The sequence below is a fragment of the Panthera pardus genome, unplaced genomic scaffold (assembly GCF_024362965.1).
Source record: "Panthera pardus isolate Hobbes unplaced genomic scaffold, ASM2436296v1 HiC_scaffold_22, whole genome shotgun sequence".
In the NCBI taxonomy this organism is placed as follows: Eukaryota; Metazoa; Chordata; class Mammalia; order Carnivora; family Felidae; genus Panthera; species Panthera pardus.
The window spans coordinates 78655445-78672672 of NW_026526788.1; the positions used below are offsets into that span (position 1 = coordinate 78655445).

General features: G+C 50.7%; 1 protein-coding gene across 1 annotated transcript in view; it reads left to right on the forward strand.

Moving 5' to 3' along the window:
- GPR26 (G protein-coupled receptor 26) overlaps window positions 1–13737 on the forward strand; it is a 28816-nt gene extending 15079 nt beyond the window's left edge. The window contains exon 3 of the mRNA XM_019424697.2: window positions 11208–13737. Within this exon, the coding sequence (XP_019280242.1) occupies window positions 11208–11439 (232 nt within the window). The 3' untranslated portion in view covers window positions 11440–13737. The remainder of the gene's footprint in view (window positions 1–11207) is intronic.
- The last annotated feature ends 3491 nt before the right edge of the window (window positions 13738–17228 follow it).

Sequence of the window (17228 nt, forward strand, 5' to 3'; positions counted from 1 at the left end):
AAATATGCAGCTAAAATTAATTTTACCTGCGTCTTTTCCCACCTGTGGCTTGCCTTCTCTTCCTATTGAACAGCACTGGTCTGTAGTCAGGGAGGTCTGGGGTATGAGTTGTGTCGATGACCTTCCTCCCAGCACCCTCTTTCCCTTGACCTCTGGCTGCTCTTATCACTCATCCATCACTGACCAGGAACCCCCTGGGATCTCCATTCCTGATGCCCTGCAAGAGTGCTCAGAACTCCCTGCCTCCCTTCCCTCCACGGTCAATGTCCTTCTCAGTATCAGAGTTTATCTAGGAGCGTATACAGAGTGGCCACATCACTGTCTCCCTCCACCAGGACAGGTGCACTGAGGCAGGGGCTCTTGGAGGGCCTGAATGAGGGGACATATCTGACCCCAGCCAGGGGTGTCAGGGGAGTTTGTGGCTGGCAGATCCTCATGGTTAGTCCCCCTGAAGTTACACCCCTCTTGGAACCACCTACCCCCTCCTCACCCCTCCCCTACATCCCTTCTGTGACTGAGGGGAGAAGAGATTCTAGTGAGATGTATTGTGTTTATGGTCACTGGAGGTCCCAGGCACACCCCAGGGGGATGGACATATGCCAATGTGCTCATCACACGTAGGGAGCTCTCTGGGCTCTAGGCATGTGTCGGGCATGGCCAGGGTCCCATCAGAACTACATTTCCACTGTCAGATGTCCACATGGCCACACAGAGTGTGGTGGGGTCGGAGTGGGGCAGGATTCACTCTCATGCTCACTCCCAGAGAACCTGCCCCAAAGTGTCCCATGTTACTGAGGGTCCAGGCTGAGAACCACACGTGGATTGCCTGCAGAACTCAATCGCTGGTAGGGCATATGTCAGATAACCCATGCAGGGAACGCAGCGCAGTCTATCCCCGCCAACACTGGCATGGAGATTGCTAGCGCTTCTGGGGGCGATTGATTCTTCTGTTCTTCGCAAGCTGGTTTCCAAGTGTAGACTCGAGCCCCCATCTCAGAAGAAGCTGAAGACGGGCCCTGCTCTGGAAATGTAGTTGAGAATTTAACTTCTCGCAGGAAATGATTCCTTATGGAGAACCTAGAGCCGTGGGTACTGGAAGTGGGAGGTCCCTTCGTGGGCGTCTCATCCAGGGAGCATAAGCCGGTGGCACCTTGCAGGCCAGCTGGGACCAAGCGTCGGTGGCCAGCCTGAGCATGTGTTGAGAGGCACCGTGAAGCCGGGCTGGGAGTGGCGGGGGCGCGCAGTGAAGGAAGGTCTCCCCTGCCTGAGGAGGTGAGACACGGGCTGTGCCGTCTTCAGTTCCTAATCTGGCACGGTGGTTTGCCAACTTGGAGATTAGAATCGCCAGGTGTGGCTCCTGGCATTGGTGGTTTCAAAGTCTCCTAGAAGATTCCAGTCATGAGTGGTGTTGAGAACCACAGCTCCAGTTCTCTCTGTCTCTCTCTGTCATTCACACACACACACACACACACACACACACACTTCACCCAGGAGGAAACCGAGGACAGGGTTGCAGGGGGACAGTGGCATCGCCTAGAGTCTCACACTGAGTCAGTGGTGGGGCTGGGCTTCCAACCTCAGTGGGCTGTCTACCAGCTCTTCAAGCTCTCAGAAAGGTCCTCCCCTGCTTCTCACTCATGTCTGTGGCTGTGGCAGAGAAGTGCCTGGCGCGCAGACATGGCTCCGTGAGCCCCTGGCCCAGAACCCTCTTACCCACCAGGGGTAGATTACCAAGGCTTGTCAATGACTGTGTTGTATAAGGACCCTCCAGACAAACAGACAAGTGGAATAGATGATAGATAGATAGATAGATAATAGATAGATAATGATAGATAGATAATAGATAAATAATATATATAGATAGATAATAGATAGATAATAGATAGGTAGATAGATAATAAATAGATATTAGATGATGGATAGATAGATAGATAGATAGATAATAGATAGATAATAGATAGATAGATAATAGATAGATAATAGATAGATAGTAGATAGATAATAGATAGATAGATAGATAATGATAGATAATAGATAAATAATATATATAGATAGATAATAGATAGATAATAGATAGGTAGATAGATAATAGATAATAGATGATAGATAGATAGATAGATAATAGCTAGATAATAGGTAGATAGATAATAGATAGATAATAGATAAATAATATATATAGATAGATAATAGATAGATAATAGATAGGTAGATAGATAATAAATAGATATTAGATGATGGATAGATAGATAGATAATAGATAGATAATAGATAGATAATAGATAGATAGTAGATAGATAATAGATAGATAGATAATGATAGATAATAGATAAATAATATATATAGATAGATAATAGATAGATAATAGATAGGTAGATAGATAATAGATAATAGATGATAGATAGATAGATAGATAATAGCTAGATAATAGGTAGATAGATAATAGATAGATAATAGATAAATAATATATATAGATAGATAATAGATAGATAATAGGTAGATAGATAATAAATAGATATTAGATGATGGATAGATAGATAGATAGATAATAGATAGATAATAGATAGATAATAGATAGATAATAGATAGATATATAGTAGATAGATAATAGATAGATAGATAATGATAGATAATAGATAAATAATATATATAGATAGATAATAGATAGATAATAGATAGGTAGATAGATAATAGATAATAGATGATAGATAGATAGATAATAGCTAGATAATAGGTAGATAGATAATGATAGATAGATAATAGATAAATAATATATATAGATAGATAATAGATAGATAATAGATAGGTAGATAGATAATAGATAGATAATAGATGATAGATAGATAGATAGATAGATAGATAGATAATAGATAGATAGATGAGAGAGAGAGAGAGAGAGAGAGGGACAGAGACAGAGAGAGACAGAGAAAGAAAGAGTCTGAGAAGTCCCACAATCTGCCCTCTGTAAGCCGGAAACTCAGGAAAGCTGGTGTGTGTACATCAGCTTGAATCTGAAGGCCCAGCCAACTGGGAAAGCTGATGGTATAAGTCCTGGTCCAAGGGCTGGACCAGGTCCAAGGGCTGGAGAAGCTGAGCTAAGACATCTCGAGTCAACCAGTGGGGCAGGGGGAAACAAGGGGCGAATTCCTCTTCCCTCTGATGCTGGCTCTATTCAAGTCGTCAACGGAATGGCTGACGACCACCCAGTTGGGGAGGGCAATCTGCTTAGATGTCTCCTGGATTATGCTCTGCCTCCCTCCTGTGCATGGAAATAACAGTCAAAACCACTGAGGCAGTAACTGGCTGACCGTGTGGAATCCAGAGGAAAAGAACCAGCCCCGTGTCTCCGAGAATAATCCTGTTAAGTCCCTGCTCTGTGCCCGGGGCTGTGCCATTCTTCGTGCCTCGATAACCTCCTCATTTCAAGATGAGGCTACTGAGGCTCAGACGGGAACTAGCCTTGCCTGGCAATGGACCCGGCCAGGGTTCCAGCTCGGGTCTGCCTGAAACCAAAGCCTGTGCAAAGCCTCACGCCGCACTGATCTGCTTCTCTTCTGGGAACATGGTGGTTCCCACTCTGCTCCCATAAGGCTGTAGGAAGGCACGCTGTGCCATGACCTGCTCAGAACCATAATGGTGCAGTTTTGGAGACGATTGGGAGCAAGCTGTTCGAGTGTCACTTAAACCCGACGTTGAGCCGCTAGCTGAGACACTAATATTTCCCATCACTGCAGTGACTGTCCCGGTGGCCTGTCTTGCTACTTCCACCCATTCCAGCCTTACAAGTGAGGACACGGGCAAGAGTTCAGGTCAACATCAGGACCCCTGTGGTGAACCCCGGGAGCTGGCAGAATTGGAACACTGGAGAAGAGAGGGGGCTTCTGCTGTGACCTCTGCCACCTTTTTGAGTTGATCAAGACCCGGTGGGCTGGGAGGGGGTCCTTCTCTTTGTCCCCAGTCACATCCGCCTGATAACTTTCTCAGGTAAGAAAGCATCAGTCTTGAGTCAAGAACCATTCGGGTCTTCAAATAGGTTCTCAGGCTTCCCTTCTTGGAGAACACAAAGTCTTCATAACTGCACCTGTCACCTGTCATTGGACACCTGTAATGCACCTAGGAGGTACCAATGCCTACCTGGTTGCACCTAGTACAGCTCTCCTGCAAGGTAAGCACTAGAATCCTTACCTTACAGAGGCTCAGAGAGGTGAGATGAGTTATCTATGGTCACAAGAGTAGTTACTGGCAGAATCGAGGGTTAAAGGTCACTGTCGAGCCTATTGGCAATCATTTAGCCTCGCAGCCATGCTACATGTCCAAAGCCTGGGGACCAGGCAACTGGAAATACAGAGATGCCCATTTGCAGGGTGGGTACCCATCTAACTTCCTATGCCCAAGCACCTCGGTGTGAACCCGGCGTAGCACCTACAGCACCCATAGGTGAAGACAGGTAGGCACGTGAGACCTTTCACTAGAAGAAGTGGTGGGTTTGCATGGAGTCACCTCTGGCCTCCCACACGGCTGACAGCAGCTTGGGTAGACCTAGACTAGGACCCAGAGGCCATCAGCTCTGGCAGCTGGAGCCATCAGTAGACTTGGTTGGCACAGTGCTGGCTGTGCAGCAAATACCTTTCAGAAAGACAGGTCCCTGAACTGTACCAACCAAAGAGCCACTGGCACCTGTACCTTGGGGCATGTCGGATGACCGTGGAGAACACTTGGAAATTTCTACCTTCACTCTAAATAGGAGTCACTACCTTCTTTTTCTTTTTAATTTTTTTTAACGTTTATTTATTTTTGAGACAGAGAGAGACAGAGCATGAACGGGTGATGGTTAGAGAGAGAGGGAGACACAGAATCTGAAACAGGCTCCAGGCTCTGAGCTGTCAGCACAGAGCCCGACGCGGGGCTTGAACTCACGGACCGAGAGATCATGACCCGAGCCGAAGTCGGACGCCTAACCGACTGAGCCACCCAAGCGCCCCCACTACCTTCTATTACAGACACTGGCTCTTGTGTCCCTCAAAGCCCTGCTAGGTCACATTTGACTTTTTCCAAGTGTTTGAGCAGAGTCTGAAGATCTGCAACGGATTCTCGTCCAAAAGCTCTAATTAAATTTTTCTGAATTAAAATTCACATGTCTAGAAGCATTTGTAAGGCTATTATCTTTGCAGCAACATATGCTTAGAAACAATTATGGTTGTCCCAAATCACCAGAGTGGGGCTTTGAAGCATTAGTGGATCTGACAGCACCATTGTTGTGGCTTTTCAAAGTCATGGAATTATGTAGATGGCAGAGGGGTTTAATATGCAGCTGGTTGTCCAGTGTTAATATTCTTTTAATAAAATGCCTTCCGTTCTCATGTCTCACGAAAATGTAAAGTGTCAGCTTATTACTTACAGGTCTTCGAATACACAAACCAGGTTCTCCAGACCTGAGGCTGACTTCCCAAAGAATGTTCTGAGGCCCGTGTTGCTTTTGGTGCCCAGTGTGCATGTGTGTGTATACACGTGTGCGTGTGCACACGGCAGTGGGGGCAGGAGAGATGATGGAGGCATGTAAGATAGAAAGAGAGGGTGCCAATTTACCACTTATTTCATTTTTTATGTCCAATGATATTTTATTTCTGTTTTTGTTTTTTAATTTTATTTAAATCCAAGTTAGTTAGCATATAGCATAATAATGGTTTCAGGAATAGGATTTAGTGATTCATCACTTACGTACAACACTCAGTGCTCATCCCAACCAGTGCTCTCCTTAATGCCCATCGCCCATTTAGCCCATCCCCTCAACCAGCTCCCCTCTGGAACCCCCAGCTAGTTCTCTGTATTTAAGAAACTGGTAGAACAGATACGTGAATTCAACAAAGTCTCAGGATATAAAATCAACATACAGAAATCAGTTGCATTTCTATACACCAACAACGAAGCAGCAGAAACAGAAATCAAAGAATAGGTCCCATGTACAATTGCACCAAAACCCATAAAATACCTAAGAATAAACCTAACCAAAGAAGTAAAAGATCTATATGCTTAAAACTGTAGAAAGCTTATGAGAGAAATTGAAGAAGCCACAAAGAAATGGAAAAACATTCCATGCTTATGGACTGGAAGAAAAAATGTCTGTACTACCCAAAGCAATCTAGCAACACCAGCATTCTTCACAGAGCTATAACAAACAATTCTAAAATTTGTATGGAACAGAAAAGACCCCGAATAGCCAAAGCCAAGTTGAAAAAGAAAACCAGCGCCAGAGGCGTCACAATTCCGGACTTCAAGCTGCATTGCAAAGCTGTCATCATCAAGACAGTGTGGTACTGGCACAAAAACAGACACTTAGATCAGTGGAACAGAATAGAGAACCCAGAAATGGACCCCCAAATGTATGGTCAGCCAATCTCTGACAAAGCAGGAAAGAATATTCAATGGAATAAAGACGGTCTCTTCAGCAAGTGGTGCTGGGAAAACTGGACAGCGACAGGCAGAGGAATGAACCTGGACCACTTTCTTACACCCGACACAAAATAAGCTCAAAATGGACGAAAGAGCCAATTTACCACGTGAAGTGTGAGAGTTGAAGGTAAAGGTCTTTGACGGTACCCTGGAACGGGGTCCAGGAGGTGGGAGGGGCAGCCTGGCGCCCACAGCCCCGGCTTCAAATCCTGGCGTTTCCACGTCCAGGCCATGTGGACTGGTGCATCACTTTGCCATGGCTCCTCCTCTGTACGGTAGGGGGAGCACTCTCAGGGGCTTGAGGCAGTGCTTGTGAAGTGGCTATCGAAGCACTGAGCCCTGGGGGACCCAGAAGTGTTGCCGGGCCTACAGCTGCCGGTATTACTGTTCCTATCCTCACCCCAGAACTTGGTTTCTTTGGGGACTCTCATTGTCGAGCAGAATTGAGACATTGGTCTCTCTGGGCATCCGGAGAATGGAGTTCTGGCAAATGTACCCCCATCCTCCTTCCAGAGGCGGGGACTGGCCCGGACGCTGGGTGGGGGTGGGGCCTGCAGGGGAGGGATGAGAGGGGAGGGCTTTCCAGCCCTCGGCTGTGACAGGCAGGACAGAGACCTGCCAGTGACCCAGATCAGAGGGTTTGTTGCCAAGAGAGAAGAGCGTGGCTCCCAGGAAGAATCCCTCACCCCCTGCAACAAATGCAGGACAAAGGGGTGTAGAAGGGGGGCGGGCACATTGGACCAGTGGAGGCGGGGGATCTGCGGGGATCTGCTCTGCAGCGCCCTGAGTCAGAAAAATACACATCTCTGTGCTGTGCTTCCGAGTTGTGAACGGGCCCACACCCTGTAGCATTTCACACCTCCCACCATCCTGGGACGCCCCCAGGGGCTCACAGAGCAACTCTGACCCGACCTGCCTCAGAGTCGCCTGGAACCCTTGGAAAAGCAGATTCCTGGCCCCCTTCCCCTCTCCTCCCCCTGCCCTGCTGATGAGAGTGTGGGCTCTCACCCCAGGGGATATGCACAAGGAACTGTGGGGGGGGGGGCTCTGGGAGGAGGCCTGGGTGCATTTTGAGCAGAGAAGCATAAATGTCTCCCCCTGCACAGGGCCTGCTGGCAGAGGTCTTTCTGGTTCACATCCCAGACAGTAAGTACGTGGAGAGTCACTTCGGTGCTTAACGGAAGGTCAGGGGCTGGGGGCAGGAGGCTCAGAGAAGAGGCCGTGCCCTCACGGTTCTGTAACCCCGGCACCCACCTTGCTGCACACGGGGCTCTAGGACTGGGGTGGGGGCTCGGTGCCACGTTGTGCTGTTAAAGGCAACAACAACCAGTCCTGCCTAACAGCCTCCTACATGCCCATGGGCTTCCTCAGGCTACCATTCACCGAGTAGCTTAAACGATAGAAATGCCTCGTGTCAGTTCCGGAGGTTAGAAGTTCAAGATCAAGGTGATGGCAGGGTTGGCGCCTTCTGAGGCCAGGGATGAGGGGGAGTTCGTTCCAGGGCTCCCCCCTGGCTTCTGGGGGTCTGCTGTCAGTCTCTGGCGTTCCTTGGCTTAGAGAAGCATCACACAATCTCTGCCATCATGCTCACATGGCCTTCTCGCCCTGTGCATCTGTGTCCAAATTTCCCCCTTTTATAGGGACACCAGGCGCACTGGGTTAGGGGCCTACCTGACTCCAGTCTGACCCCATCTTAACTGATTACATCTGCAACAACCCCATTTCCAAGTAAGGTCACATTCTGAGGTATTGGGGGTTAGGACTTCAACATATGAATTTGGGGGAGATAATTCAACCCAGGAGGCGATATAACAAAGGGAAACAAAGGACTGCTTTACACGTAAGCCCGATAATCCCTAAACTCAGGGCTCGTGGGTCAGAGCTGTCGGTAGGGGCAGGAGAGGGGAGTTCAGTAATCCACCAAGTGGAGTTTTCTTTCAGTAAAGAGAGAAGAGGCAGAGCATGGCAGGAACCTTCTAGCACGCAGTGACCTTGCCCACGAGGAGAATATGACTGATCAGAACTGGCAATCTCCCTCTCCTGGAGGGGAGGGCGCTCGGAGGGGGTGAGCGGAGCTAGACTTGGTGTGAGATGGGCTGGGGGATTCCCTCTGTCAAAGGTCAGCTGGAGGGAACCATGTGCTATCCCTGCCCAGATCTAGAATTAGAAAGAAGTCGTTGTGGCAATGTGGAAATCCTTGCCCCTTCTCGGTGCCCTCAAACAAACGGAGACTTGGAATTGTCAGAGCTAGGTCCGAGCAAAGCTAGCCACAGCAGGTGCACAGCGTGGGGCGGGGGGTCCCATGTGCACAGGAAAGGCAGGAAGTGGGTCAGCCAGCCACACCCGAGCACGGAAGGGGTGTCCCCACTTCAGGCTGGCCCAGCAGCAACACCAGTGTCCAGGCCTGTGCTGATCCAGAGCATCTCTTTGCCCGGAGGCCCTGACAAGGGCCACACACTGGCTTTTCGGAACAGGAGTCATTGTGTGTACTGTGGACGGGGGCAAGTGACAAGGTTCTGGGGAGCGCGTGACCTTGGAGAAGCGGTCCCGGGGCTGGGAGAGATGCAGAGCTCATCGGGTCCCGTCTGCGGGGCTGGATCTGAATCCCAGCGTGGCCTTTAGTCAGGACTTGGGCAGCAGTAGCGTGGAACCGGGTTTCGCTGGCTCTCTGAGCCTTGATTTCCTTGTCTGTAAAATGGGAATAATGATACCTCCTACAGGACACAGGATACAGGATAATTGGAAGAGGAGAGATTGTGCACATCAGTTGTTTTGCTCAAAGTAGACACTCAGCTGGCGATGATTATTACTGAACCAGGCAGAGGATTCAGACTTCACATAAAATCTCCGAGAAGCGATTGAAGTACATTTTATCTCTTAATTATCCAGTGGTGAAATCTTACATTGCCCTGAATAGTTTTAGCCTGTGAAATCTACAAAATAATAATGTTGCCGATCTTGCCGGATGGTTTAATGATACTTGGCTCTGATTTCAAGAATCCTCTTGGGAGGGCCAGGGATGCAAAGAACTGAATTCAGCGACACATAGAAGAGCAGACATTTTGGAAAGGCGAAGAGCAGACATTTTGGAAAGGCCGTTTGGCATTGTGTAGCGACAATGTGTTGGCATTCAGCTACTCCATTGTCATTATTAGGTGTGAATTCTAAATTCAGGGTTTTTGTCCCCTTCAAGTCCTCACTTCCCAAAATAGGTTTCTTAAAGTACAGCTTTCCCAAATGCTAACAGCTCCATTTCCCCATTCGGGCTAACAAGGACATGGGCAGAAACGAGGCCACGTCCCCCCACGAGGTCAGAGGGCAAGGGTAGCCAATGGCACCAGAAACAGGAGGCCAAATGGGGGGCTTCAGACGGGCTCGTTAAGGGGCTGTTCAAAAAAGGGGCATTGCACAGGAGGCTCAGATCCTGCCGGCTTTCTCCTCCTTCCCTTCGTGAGCTTGTCCCCACAGCCTCGGCCCGAAGCCAGGAAAAGCACGCAGGTTGGCCGCACAGAGTGACAGCCCAAGCTCAGTCCTTTCTGAAGCCGGGGCCAAACCTGGGCGGCCCACCACACTGAGAACCACTGCTTCCTGTCATCCTGCAACCCCCCCCCCCACCCCGGAGAATACAGGTGCCAGATCCCAAGGCACAGACGCTGGACCTTCCTCTCTCACAATCTGCTGTGTGACGCTGGGCAACCCCGTCTCCTCTCTGGGCCTCAATTTCCTCATTTGACAGCGGACAGAGGGTAACTTATGATCTTCAGTCTGCGGCCTTTTCTACCTTGTGCCAATGCTGCATAATGTCCAAATATGGCCAACGGTGCTGGACACAGTAGAGAAAGGAGAGTAAGGGACTTGATTTGGAGGGGGGGGATTCCATTACACAGAGGAAGGCCTTTATTTCCTCACAGTCTCACATTGGCACCATTAAATGGAGTTGTTCAATGGGCACTGGGGGACCTACAGAAAAATACCCCTTGGAAACATGGGCTGTGTCTCCCCTTGTCCCCTCCCAAAGAATGAGGGTCACTTTAGGGTACCTGACTGCTGCCATTGCCAAGGGCCCCCCCCCCCCCCGAATCCCAACCCTAGGAAGAGGCCTTCCCCATCTGTAGATTCTTCCTGATGCAAGATGTACTGGGAGCTGGCAGAATGGTTGCAAAATTATTCGCAGACCTCCCTCCCAGGCCACCTTCTCAGGAGGGCAGAGCTGGACTCGAAGCAGAGAATCAGCCTCTTCCGGTTACAGTGTAGAGATGGTCTTAATTAACTGCCTCGGTTTTCATCTAAAACCTCCGGGCCCAAGGAAGGGAAGCGACTTGCCCAGGGTCACACAGCAGGACAGCAGGCGAGTCGGAGCCTGCGGCCAGGACACTATTAGCCACTAGCCTATTTCTCAGGTAAGCTTATGCTCCAGAGTCAGACAGACCTGGGTTCAAATCCTGCCTTTATAATTTGCTGGCCGTGAGACCTTAGGCAAATTATTTAACCTCCTTGGACATCTATTTCCTCACTCGTAAAACAGAGATAGTCACATCTCCGGGGGCAGGGGGGGCAGGTGATCCAAGAAGTCACGTGTGTAAAGTATGCAGTGAGTCCGGTAGCCGGAACAAACTAAGTGCCTGGCGAATGTCCACCGCCCGTTACTGTTACTGTTGTAAATCGCAGTCGCCATCGTTGTTGTTGAGGACGCAGCCCCGGGAAGCTGAGGCTCGCCAGGAGGCTGTGCTCTCAGTAACGGCGTCCCCGTGTCTCCGCAGGCTGGTGGAGCTGTCCTCCTCGGTGCCCATCGGCTCCCACTGGGGGGTGCTGTCCAAGTGCTTGGCCTACAGCAAGGCCGCGTCTGACCCCTTTGTGTACTCCCTGCTGCGACACCAGTACCGCAAAAGCTGCAAAGAGATCCTGAACCGGATCCTCCACCGGCGCTCCCTCCACTCCTCGGGCCTCACCGGCGACTCCCACAGCCAGAACATTCTGCCGGTCTCTGAGTGAAGGCCGCCGCTCCTGCTGGAGAGTGAGGAAGGAGACAGCTGGTGAGAAGCGGGGATGGGGGGGGCTTGAGGTCCTGGGTGGGCACCCCCAGCCGCCACCCACCTGGCCGGCCCAGCGGTCCCGGTTCCCTGGCTTGTAGGGGCTCTGAAGCCTGCTTCCTGGTTCCTCAAGGGCAGAGGCTGGACTGTCCCTATTTTGCACCAAAGGATGACTGTGGCTGCTTCCTCTGGCTTTTCTTTCTGAGAAGCTCCTTTGAGGGCCTGGGCTCCCCAGAGGCTCCCCAGGAGTGACACTGAGTCCAGTCATGATCAAGGACACGCAGTGCTGGTGGCAGGTGGGAAAAGCATGGCGTCCACCTGCTTCTTAACCAGTAGGCATTGGGCTCCATGCTGAAGAAAAGAGGTGGTCTCCGTGGGACATCGGTCGTGCTGCAAGTAAGGTTGGCAGTGGCCGTTTGGCCTTACGTCTAGCATGGCTGCTGTTCTCCACATGGTCGCGGTGGCTGCTTTGACCCAAATATCATCCAGCTGGTACTTGCTCAGTTGTGCTCAGCCGGGACTCTTGGGACCCTGAGCCCAAGGGGAAAATGTTTAGCAACTCGTGGCTACCCAATTGTGGCCAAGCAGTTGTCTGAGACACGGTTATATTGGATTAAACTCTGGTCCCTCTCTTTCCCCCCAAAAGCTGACGTTTGTGTGTGTAGACAATCTTAGCATGACAATGGCTTAAATAGGCAGGCGATACATGTAATAATGTTCTTGGAGGTCTGACCTTGAAGTCACCTTCTGATTCACATGTCATAACTGTTGGAGCCAAGGAGAGGCAGGAGGAAGGCAGCTGTTTGGTGCCCCCACCCCTGGTCGTGACCTGAATTTGCAGGAGGCGTTTCACCTCGTGTCGCACACGTCTTGTCCGGCACATCCTGTGTGATGCACCCCCAAGAACTGGCCTGAGCAGGGTTTTAGCGTTGATTCTAAGGCACTGGATTCCATCATCCTATGGGTTCCATTCCTATTCTCTGAGTCTGTCAACAGAGAGTAGAGGCTGTCCCAGGTGATCGAGAAAGTGCCCTGTGCTAATGAAGGGAGAGTGACATTTTCATTGAAAACTGTAACTTCAAGAACTATGCCAATCCATTCGCAGCCCCTTCTTGATTGACTAAAAGCCAAGGTGTGTGGCCCATGCTTTCTGCCCATCCATCTTTGTTTACCATTTCAGATGACCTGTGGAGGCTAAGAACAGTTACCTCTCAGCGCTCCCTTCTGATGCCTCCAGGGTGGAAAGGATGGGGAACAATAGATTCCGATGGCTCCTTCTCTCTTCCCAGCCCTGTGTGTTCTGACCTTGGAAGTACCGAGGGGAGGACACGGTCCAACAGGGACCAACTGGGAAGAGCCCGACGCTTTTTACTGCCAGGTGGCCCCCGTATGGAAAGACAGGGAAATGTTGTGTGAATCTATTTGCAAAGATGTCTTATTCACCTCAGCTCCCCTTTTTGACAAACAGAGAGCTGATCCCGGCCTCGTCTTGCCTAGTTTCAAGGTTGTCATGCAGGTTAGAACGGGAACAGACGTAGCCTCTGATGCCTTGGCACCGTTCGGTTATAGTTGGAGGTGTGCTCACACCTGCCTGGGGGGGCCGGTGGGGCACGTCCCTTCCCAATTCCACGTTCAGGGATCTCACGTTGGTAGCTTGAAATCAGCCGTGGTGAGAGTATTTACACCAAGAAAATTCACAAAGGCTACAAGGAAGGACTTCTGCCCTGAGAGCTGGTTGTCGAAGCGTCTACCGGCACACCACTGCCCAGACGTGACTTTGTGTGTTACCGGAAACTCGCCCTGATACAGGGCACGTTGGGCTGCACGAGTAGACGTTCATTTTTGCGGCTCTTTCCTAGTGACAGGTAGCTGTTCGCCCCCGCCTTGTCCCAACGCCAAACAAGTACCAATGAGGTCGAAAACAAGTAAGGAGCCAGGAAAATATGCACAACTGAATCCGCCTAGCTCCCTTTTCACACAAATATCCTCAAACTTGGCCAACAGAGCAGTAGCGACCTAGTGGGTGAGGTTAGTAGACAGTCAAATTCAAGCAGCAAAATGTGTTTTCATCAATGTCACTTCCTCTTCCTGCTTATTCCACGTGGGCAACACATTAAGCTCCTGGAAGCAACTGGATCTCTTTTAGCTCTTCTTCAGCTAAGAAACAAAAGACGTGTCGCCCACACCCCCGTGTATCTTAAAGATACGTGTCATAACTTTCGCCAGACCCCTAGGACTGCTAAAAAACAAAAAACAACAACCCCACAATAAAACCAGTTATATTGGCATCCTGGAGACAAAAGGCCAGATAAGCTGAGAGGGTGTTTTCATTACCATTTAGACAGGCATTAAAAGCCAAGGAGAAGTAAGGAGAAAATCACCACATTGACGGGCAGCACCAACCAACTCTGTTATAATTACCTTTACCTGGATGTTGGTATTTATCCATACGCAGTCTATAAAATTTTCCCCTGGCTTCATTTTTCCCAGGCGAATTATCTACCTCATTTGGTGATTTAATTTATCAAAAGTAACATGGGTTTCTCAGGTAAAACACTCAGAAACAGCGAGAGCAGGGGGCCTAGGATTACTTACTTGACTTTAGTCTAGCATGAGGCGCAAGGTTCAAGGCCCAGACTCTGGGGGACAGCCGGACCAGGTGGGAGAACATGCCAGGAAGCTTGGAAATCAAGCCTGACCTGGAGGGGCCATCTGATTCCTAACCCTACACTTAAGGGCTCTGTTTCTAGCCCTACATGATCGGAAATATAGGTTTAATCCCAGCCCCTGGTGGCTTTTTCAGTCACTCTGCAACTATTCCAGCTTTTTCTTACACTTCTGGAAGGAGGTAATTTCCGAGCCCTAAGACCCTCTAAAGGAACTGTTAGCTCAGGTGAGGGTCGTGGCTTCTAGGGTCTGTATATCACATGCTCAGCTGACCTCCCAAAGATGTTTCACTAAGAGCCAACCTGTTTTTACTAAGAAATGGCCGGGTCATGAGGGAAGTTGACTTCAGCCACCTGATACCAATGGAACATTCCTTGTGGGACTCAGCTCAGCCTTCTTTTTCTTAAAAAAAAATGTTTTTTAAACATTTATTCAATTTTTGAGAGTCAGAGAGACAGAGCATGAGCAGAAGAGGGGCAGTGAGAGAGGGAGACACAGAATCCGAAGCAGGCTCCGGGCTCTGAGCTGTCAGCACAGAGCCTGACGTGGGGCTCGAACTCATAGACCGTGAGATCGTGACCTGAGCTCAAGTCGGATGCTTAACTGACTGAGCCACCCAGGTGCCTCTCAGCTCAGCCTTCTATCACCCTGAGCAGTAAACCTCTCTCCTCATGTTTGTGAGATTAGTTTTCTTTTTCATGGTGCCTTTCTCTCTGAAAGGAGACAGAAGGAACAGACCGTGCCCATGGTCTGGTTGCCACCCTTTTACACACATGGGAGCAGGTAGCCAGTGCTGTGGTGTGGCCTGTGGCTGTGCATTTCTAGAATTTAACCCAAATGCAGGATAACCAGTTTGCCTATGGTTTTAATGAGGATATTTTATCAGGTGCCAGATATTCCCTGCATCAGCTCATATCCTTTGGACCACGAGCACCACAGGGAAGAGTGAGGTCCTGGATACATTTGTGGCTCCCACCACCTTTGTGCAAGGTCTAAAGCACCCGGAACAGAGCCTTTGGCTCTTGAACTTCATTATCCACAAGCATCACCAAGGGCGCTTGTTCAAAATGCAGATTCCTGTACTCCCTCCTCGGAGATCTGTCCAAGAAAGTCTGGGAAGGACCCGGGATTCTGCATTTTCAAACATCAGTGCCCAGGGGACTGCTGCGGGCGGCCTCCCCACTCTTCCCTGAGAAAGGTGATCTTGGACACCGGGATAAAACTCTGTGGAAAGCTGGGCCTTCCTAAGTATCTCCGCTTCAGTCGGCCTGTATCTCTCCCTAATTCTCCAGATAGTTCAGTCTGCAGCCTCATTCAAGGGCTGACTCATTTTGTTCTCAGAGCCGCACACAGAGTGCTCATTCCACGAAATTCTCAAAACCTGTCTTCGGAAGACTCTGAGGGGCCAACACAAGCTGCCACCCGCCCCTCCGAAGGTATTTACGAAGCAGCCTCTTCCCATCCGGTGACACTGTGTTCAGGTCGTGAACACAGATGTACGAGGCTGTTGGTAGAGGATGTCAGCACTGGCTGGCTCGGGGCCAGGACGCTCGGTTCGAGAGAAGGAAGCCGGTACTCAGAGGGCCCCACGGGGACACTTGCTCGGGTCCCGACTCCACCTCTGCCCCCGGCAGCCTGGCCGTGGGAGCCGATGGCATCTGGCCCCTCGGCCGCTAACCACAGTTAGCCCGACACCCTTCCCACCCTGCCTCATACCCCGGGAGTGGAGCCAGGCTGAGGCAGAGCCAGAGAGAGACAGCGCTGAATGCCAGGCTCTGGGGGTGGGTCTGCTTTGGGTTCCCCGCTTCCTCCAGCAAGGCTGACCCTGCCGGGTCCCCCGGGAGCAGCTCCTGGTAATGACAGTGGTCCATAGTCCTCTAACAGCTGGTGTGCCCTACAGAGTACGTACCAGGCCCCATGCGGAGTGTTCTGGGGTGGTGTTTCCATTAACCCTCATAATAATCCTAGGATGCAGGTACTCTTAGTGTGTCCTTTTCAGACATCTGGGACAATCTGTGAGTCCCGGGGCAGCAGGTAGAGACTCTTGAGGGGCAGCACAAAACAGAGGCCATGGTCTCCAGGACGGTAGGTTGGTGCCAATGGGGAGTCTCCAAATGCACCCAACTCGGGGCAGCTGCGGGCGCAGCGGGCGTCTGTCCGTCAGCAGCACAGAACACCCTTGCCTTCCAGCTTCTGTGCTAAACACCCACACCCACCAGCTGGGCCCTGGGGCCCCTCCCATCGTCTGGCCACCACTTGCTCGGAAAGGACTCCCGCAGACTCCTCTTTCTCTGTACCTGTTTCTAGGGAAATGGGAGGGGTGGGGTGGGGGCTGGTGCTGAGCAGCATCCTCTGTACCCGGAATTTATGGCTCACGGGCCCTTTTCAGCCACAAGAAGCCTACCTGACTCGGTGTTTCAGGTGTCTGAGGGGCTCACCGCCAACCTGAATTTTTCTGAAAGCCTGAGCCAAGAGCCTTTATGACATTAATAGAGCGGAGCACTGTCCCGGCACCAAAGTCAGCCTCTTCGTGCCCTGAAGCCAGAAGGGTTTTCATGGAACACCCCGGTGTTGGCTTAGGACCCCGGGCCGAGCTGGCCACGAGGAGAGGATGGGCGCAGGCGGTGTCCTTGGTTTGCTGTTAGGGGTTCAGAGGAGGAACTTGGCTGGGAGCAGTGTGGTTTGTAAGCTTCTTCACGTCTCCAGCGGGCTCCCACTTTCTCTCCAGGCCAAGTGGCCTGTTAGCCCGGAAAGAGCCGGTCCACCCCTTAGCCAGCTGCCCTGGCTGCGTTGTTGGCCAAAGCCCTGGCCTGGAAGACACGCGGGGGCCTCGGGCCTGCTGCTGCCTCTGCAGGGCGGATGTAGCCACGAAGTCAAAGCCCTCCTCATGCCTCCTTCCATAAATACAGGGTGAAGGAGCCAGACCTGGACCCTTCTGGAGGTCGGCTCTCTAGGAAAGAGAAGTCCACGGCATGGGATTGATTGCCCATCTTTCCAGGGAATCTGTATCGGGGGAGGGACGTGGTGAGAGCCCAGGGTTTTGTGCAGCCTGACCCAGACATCACTGAGCAGAAGCAGTGATCT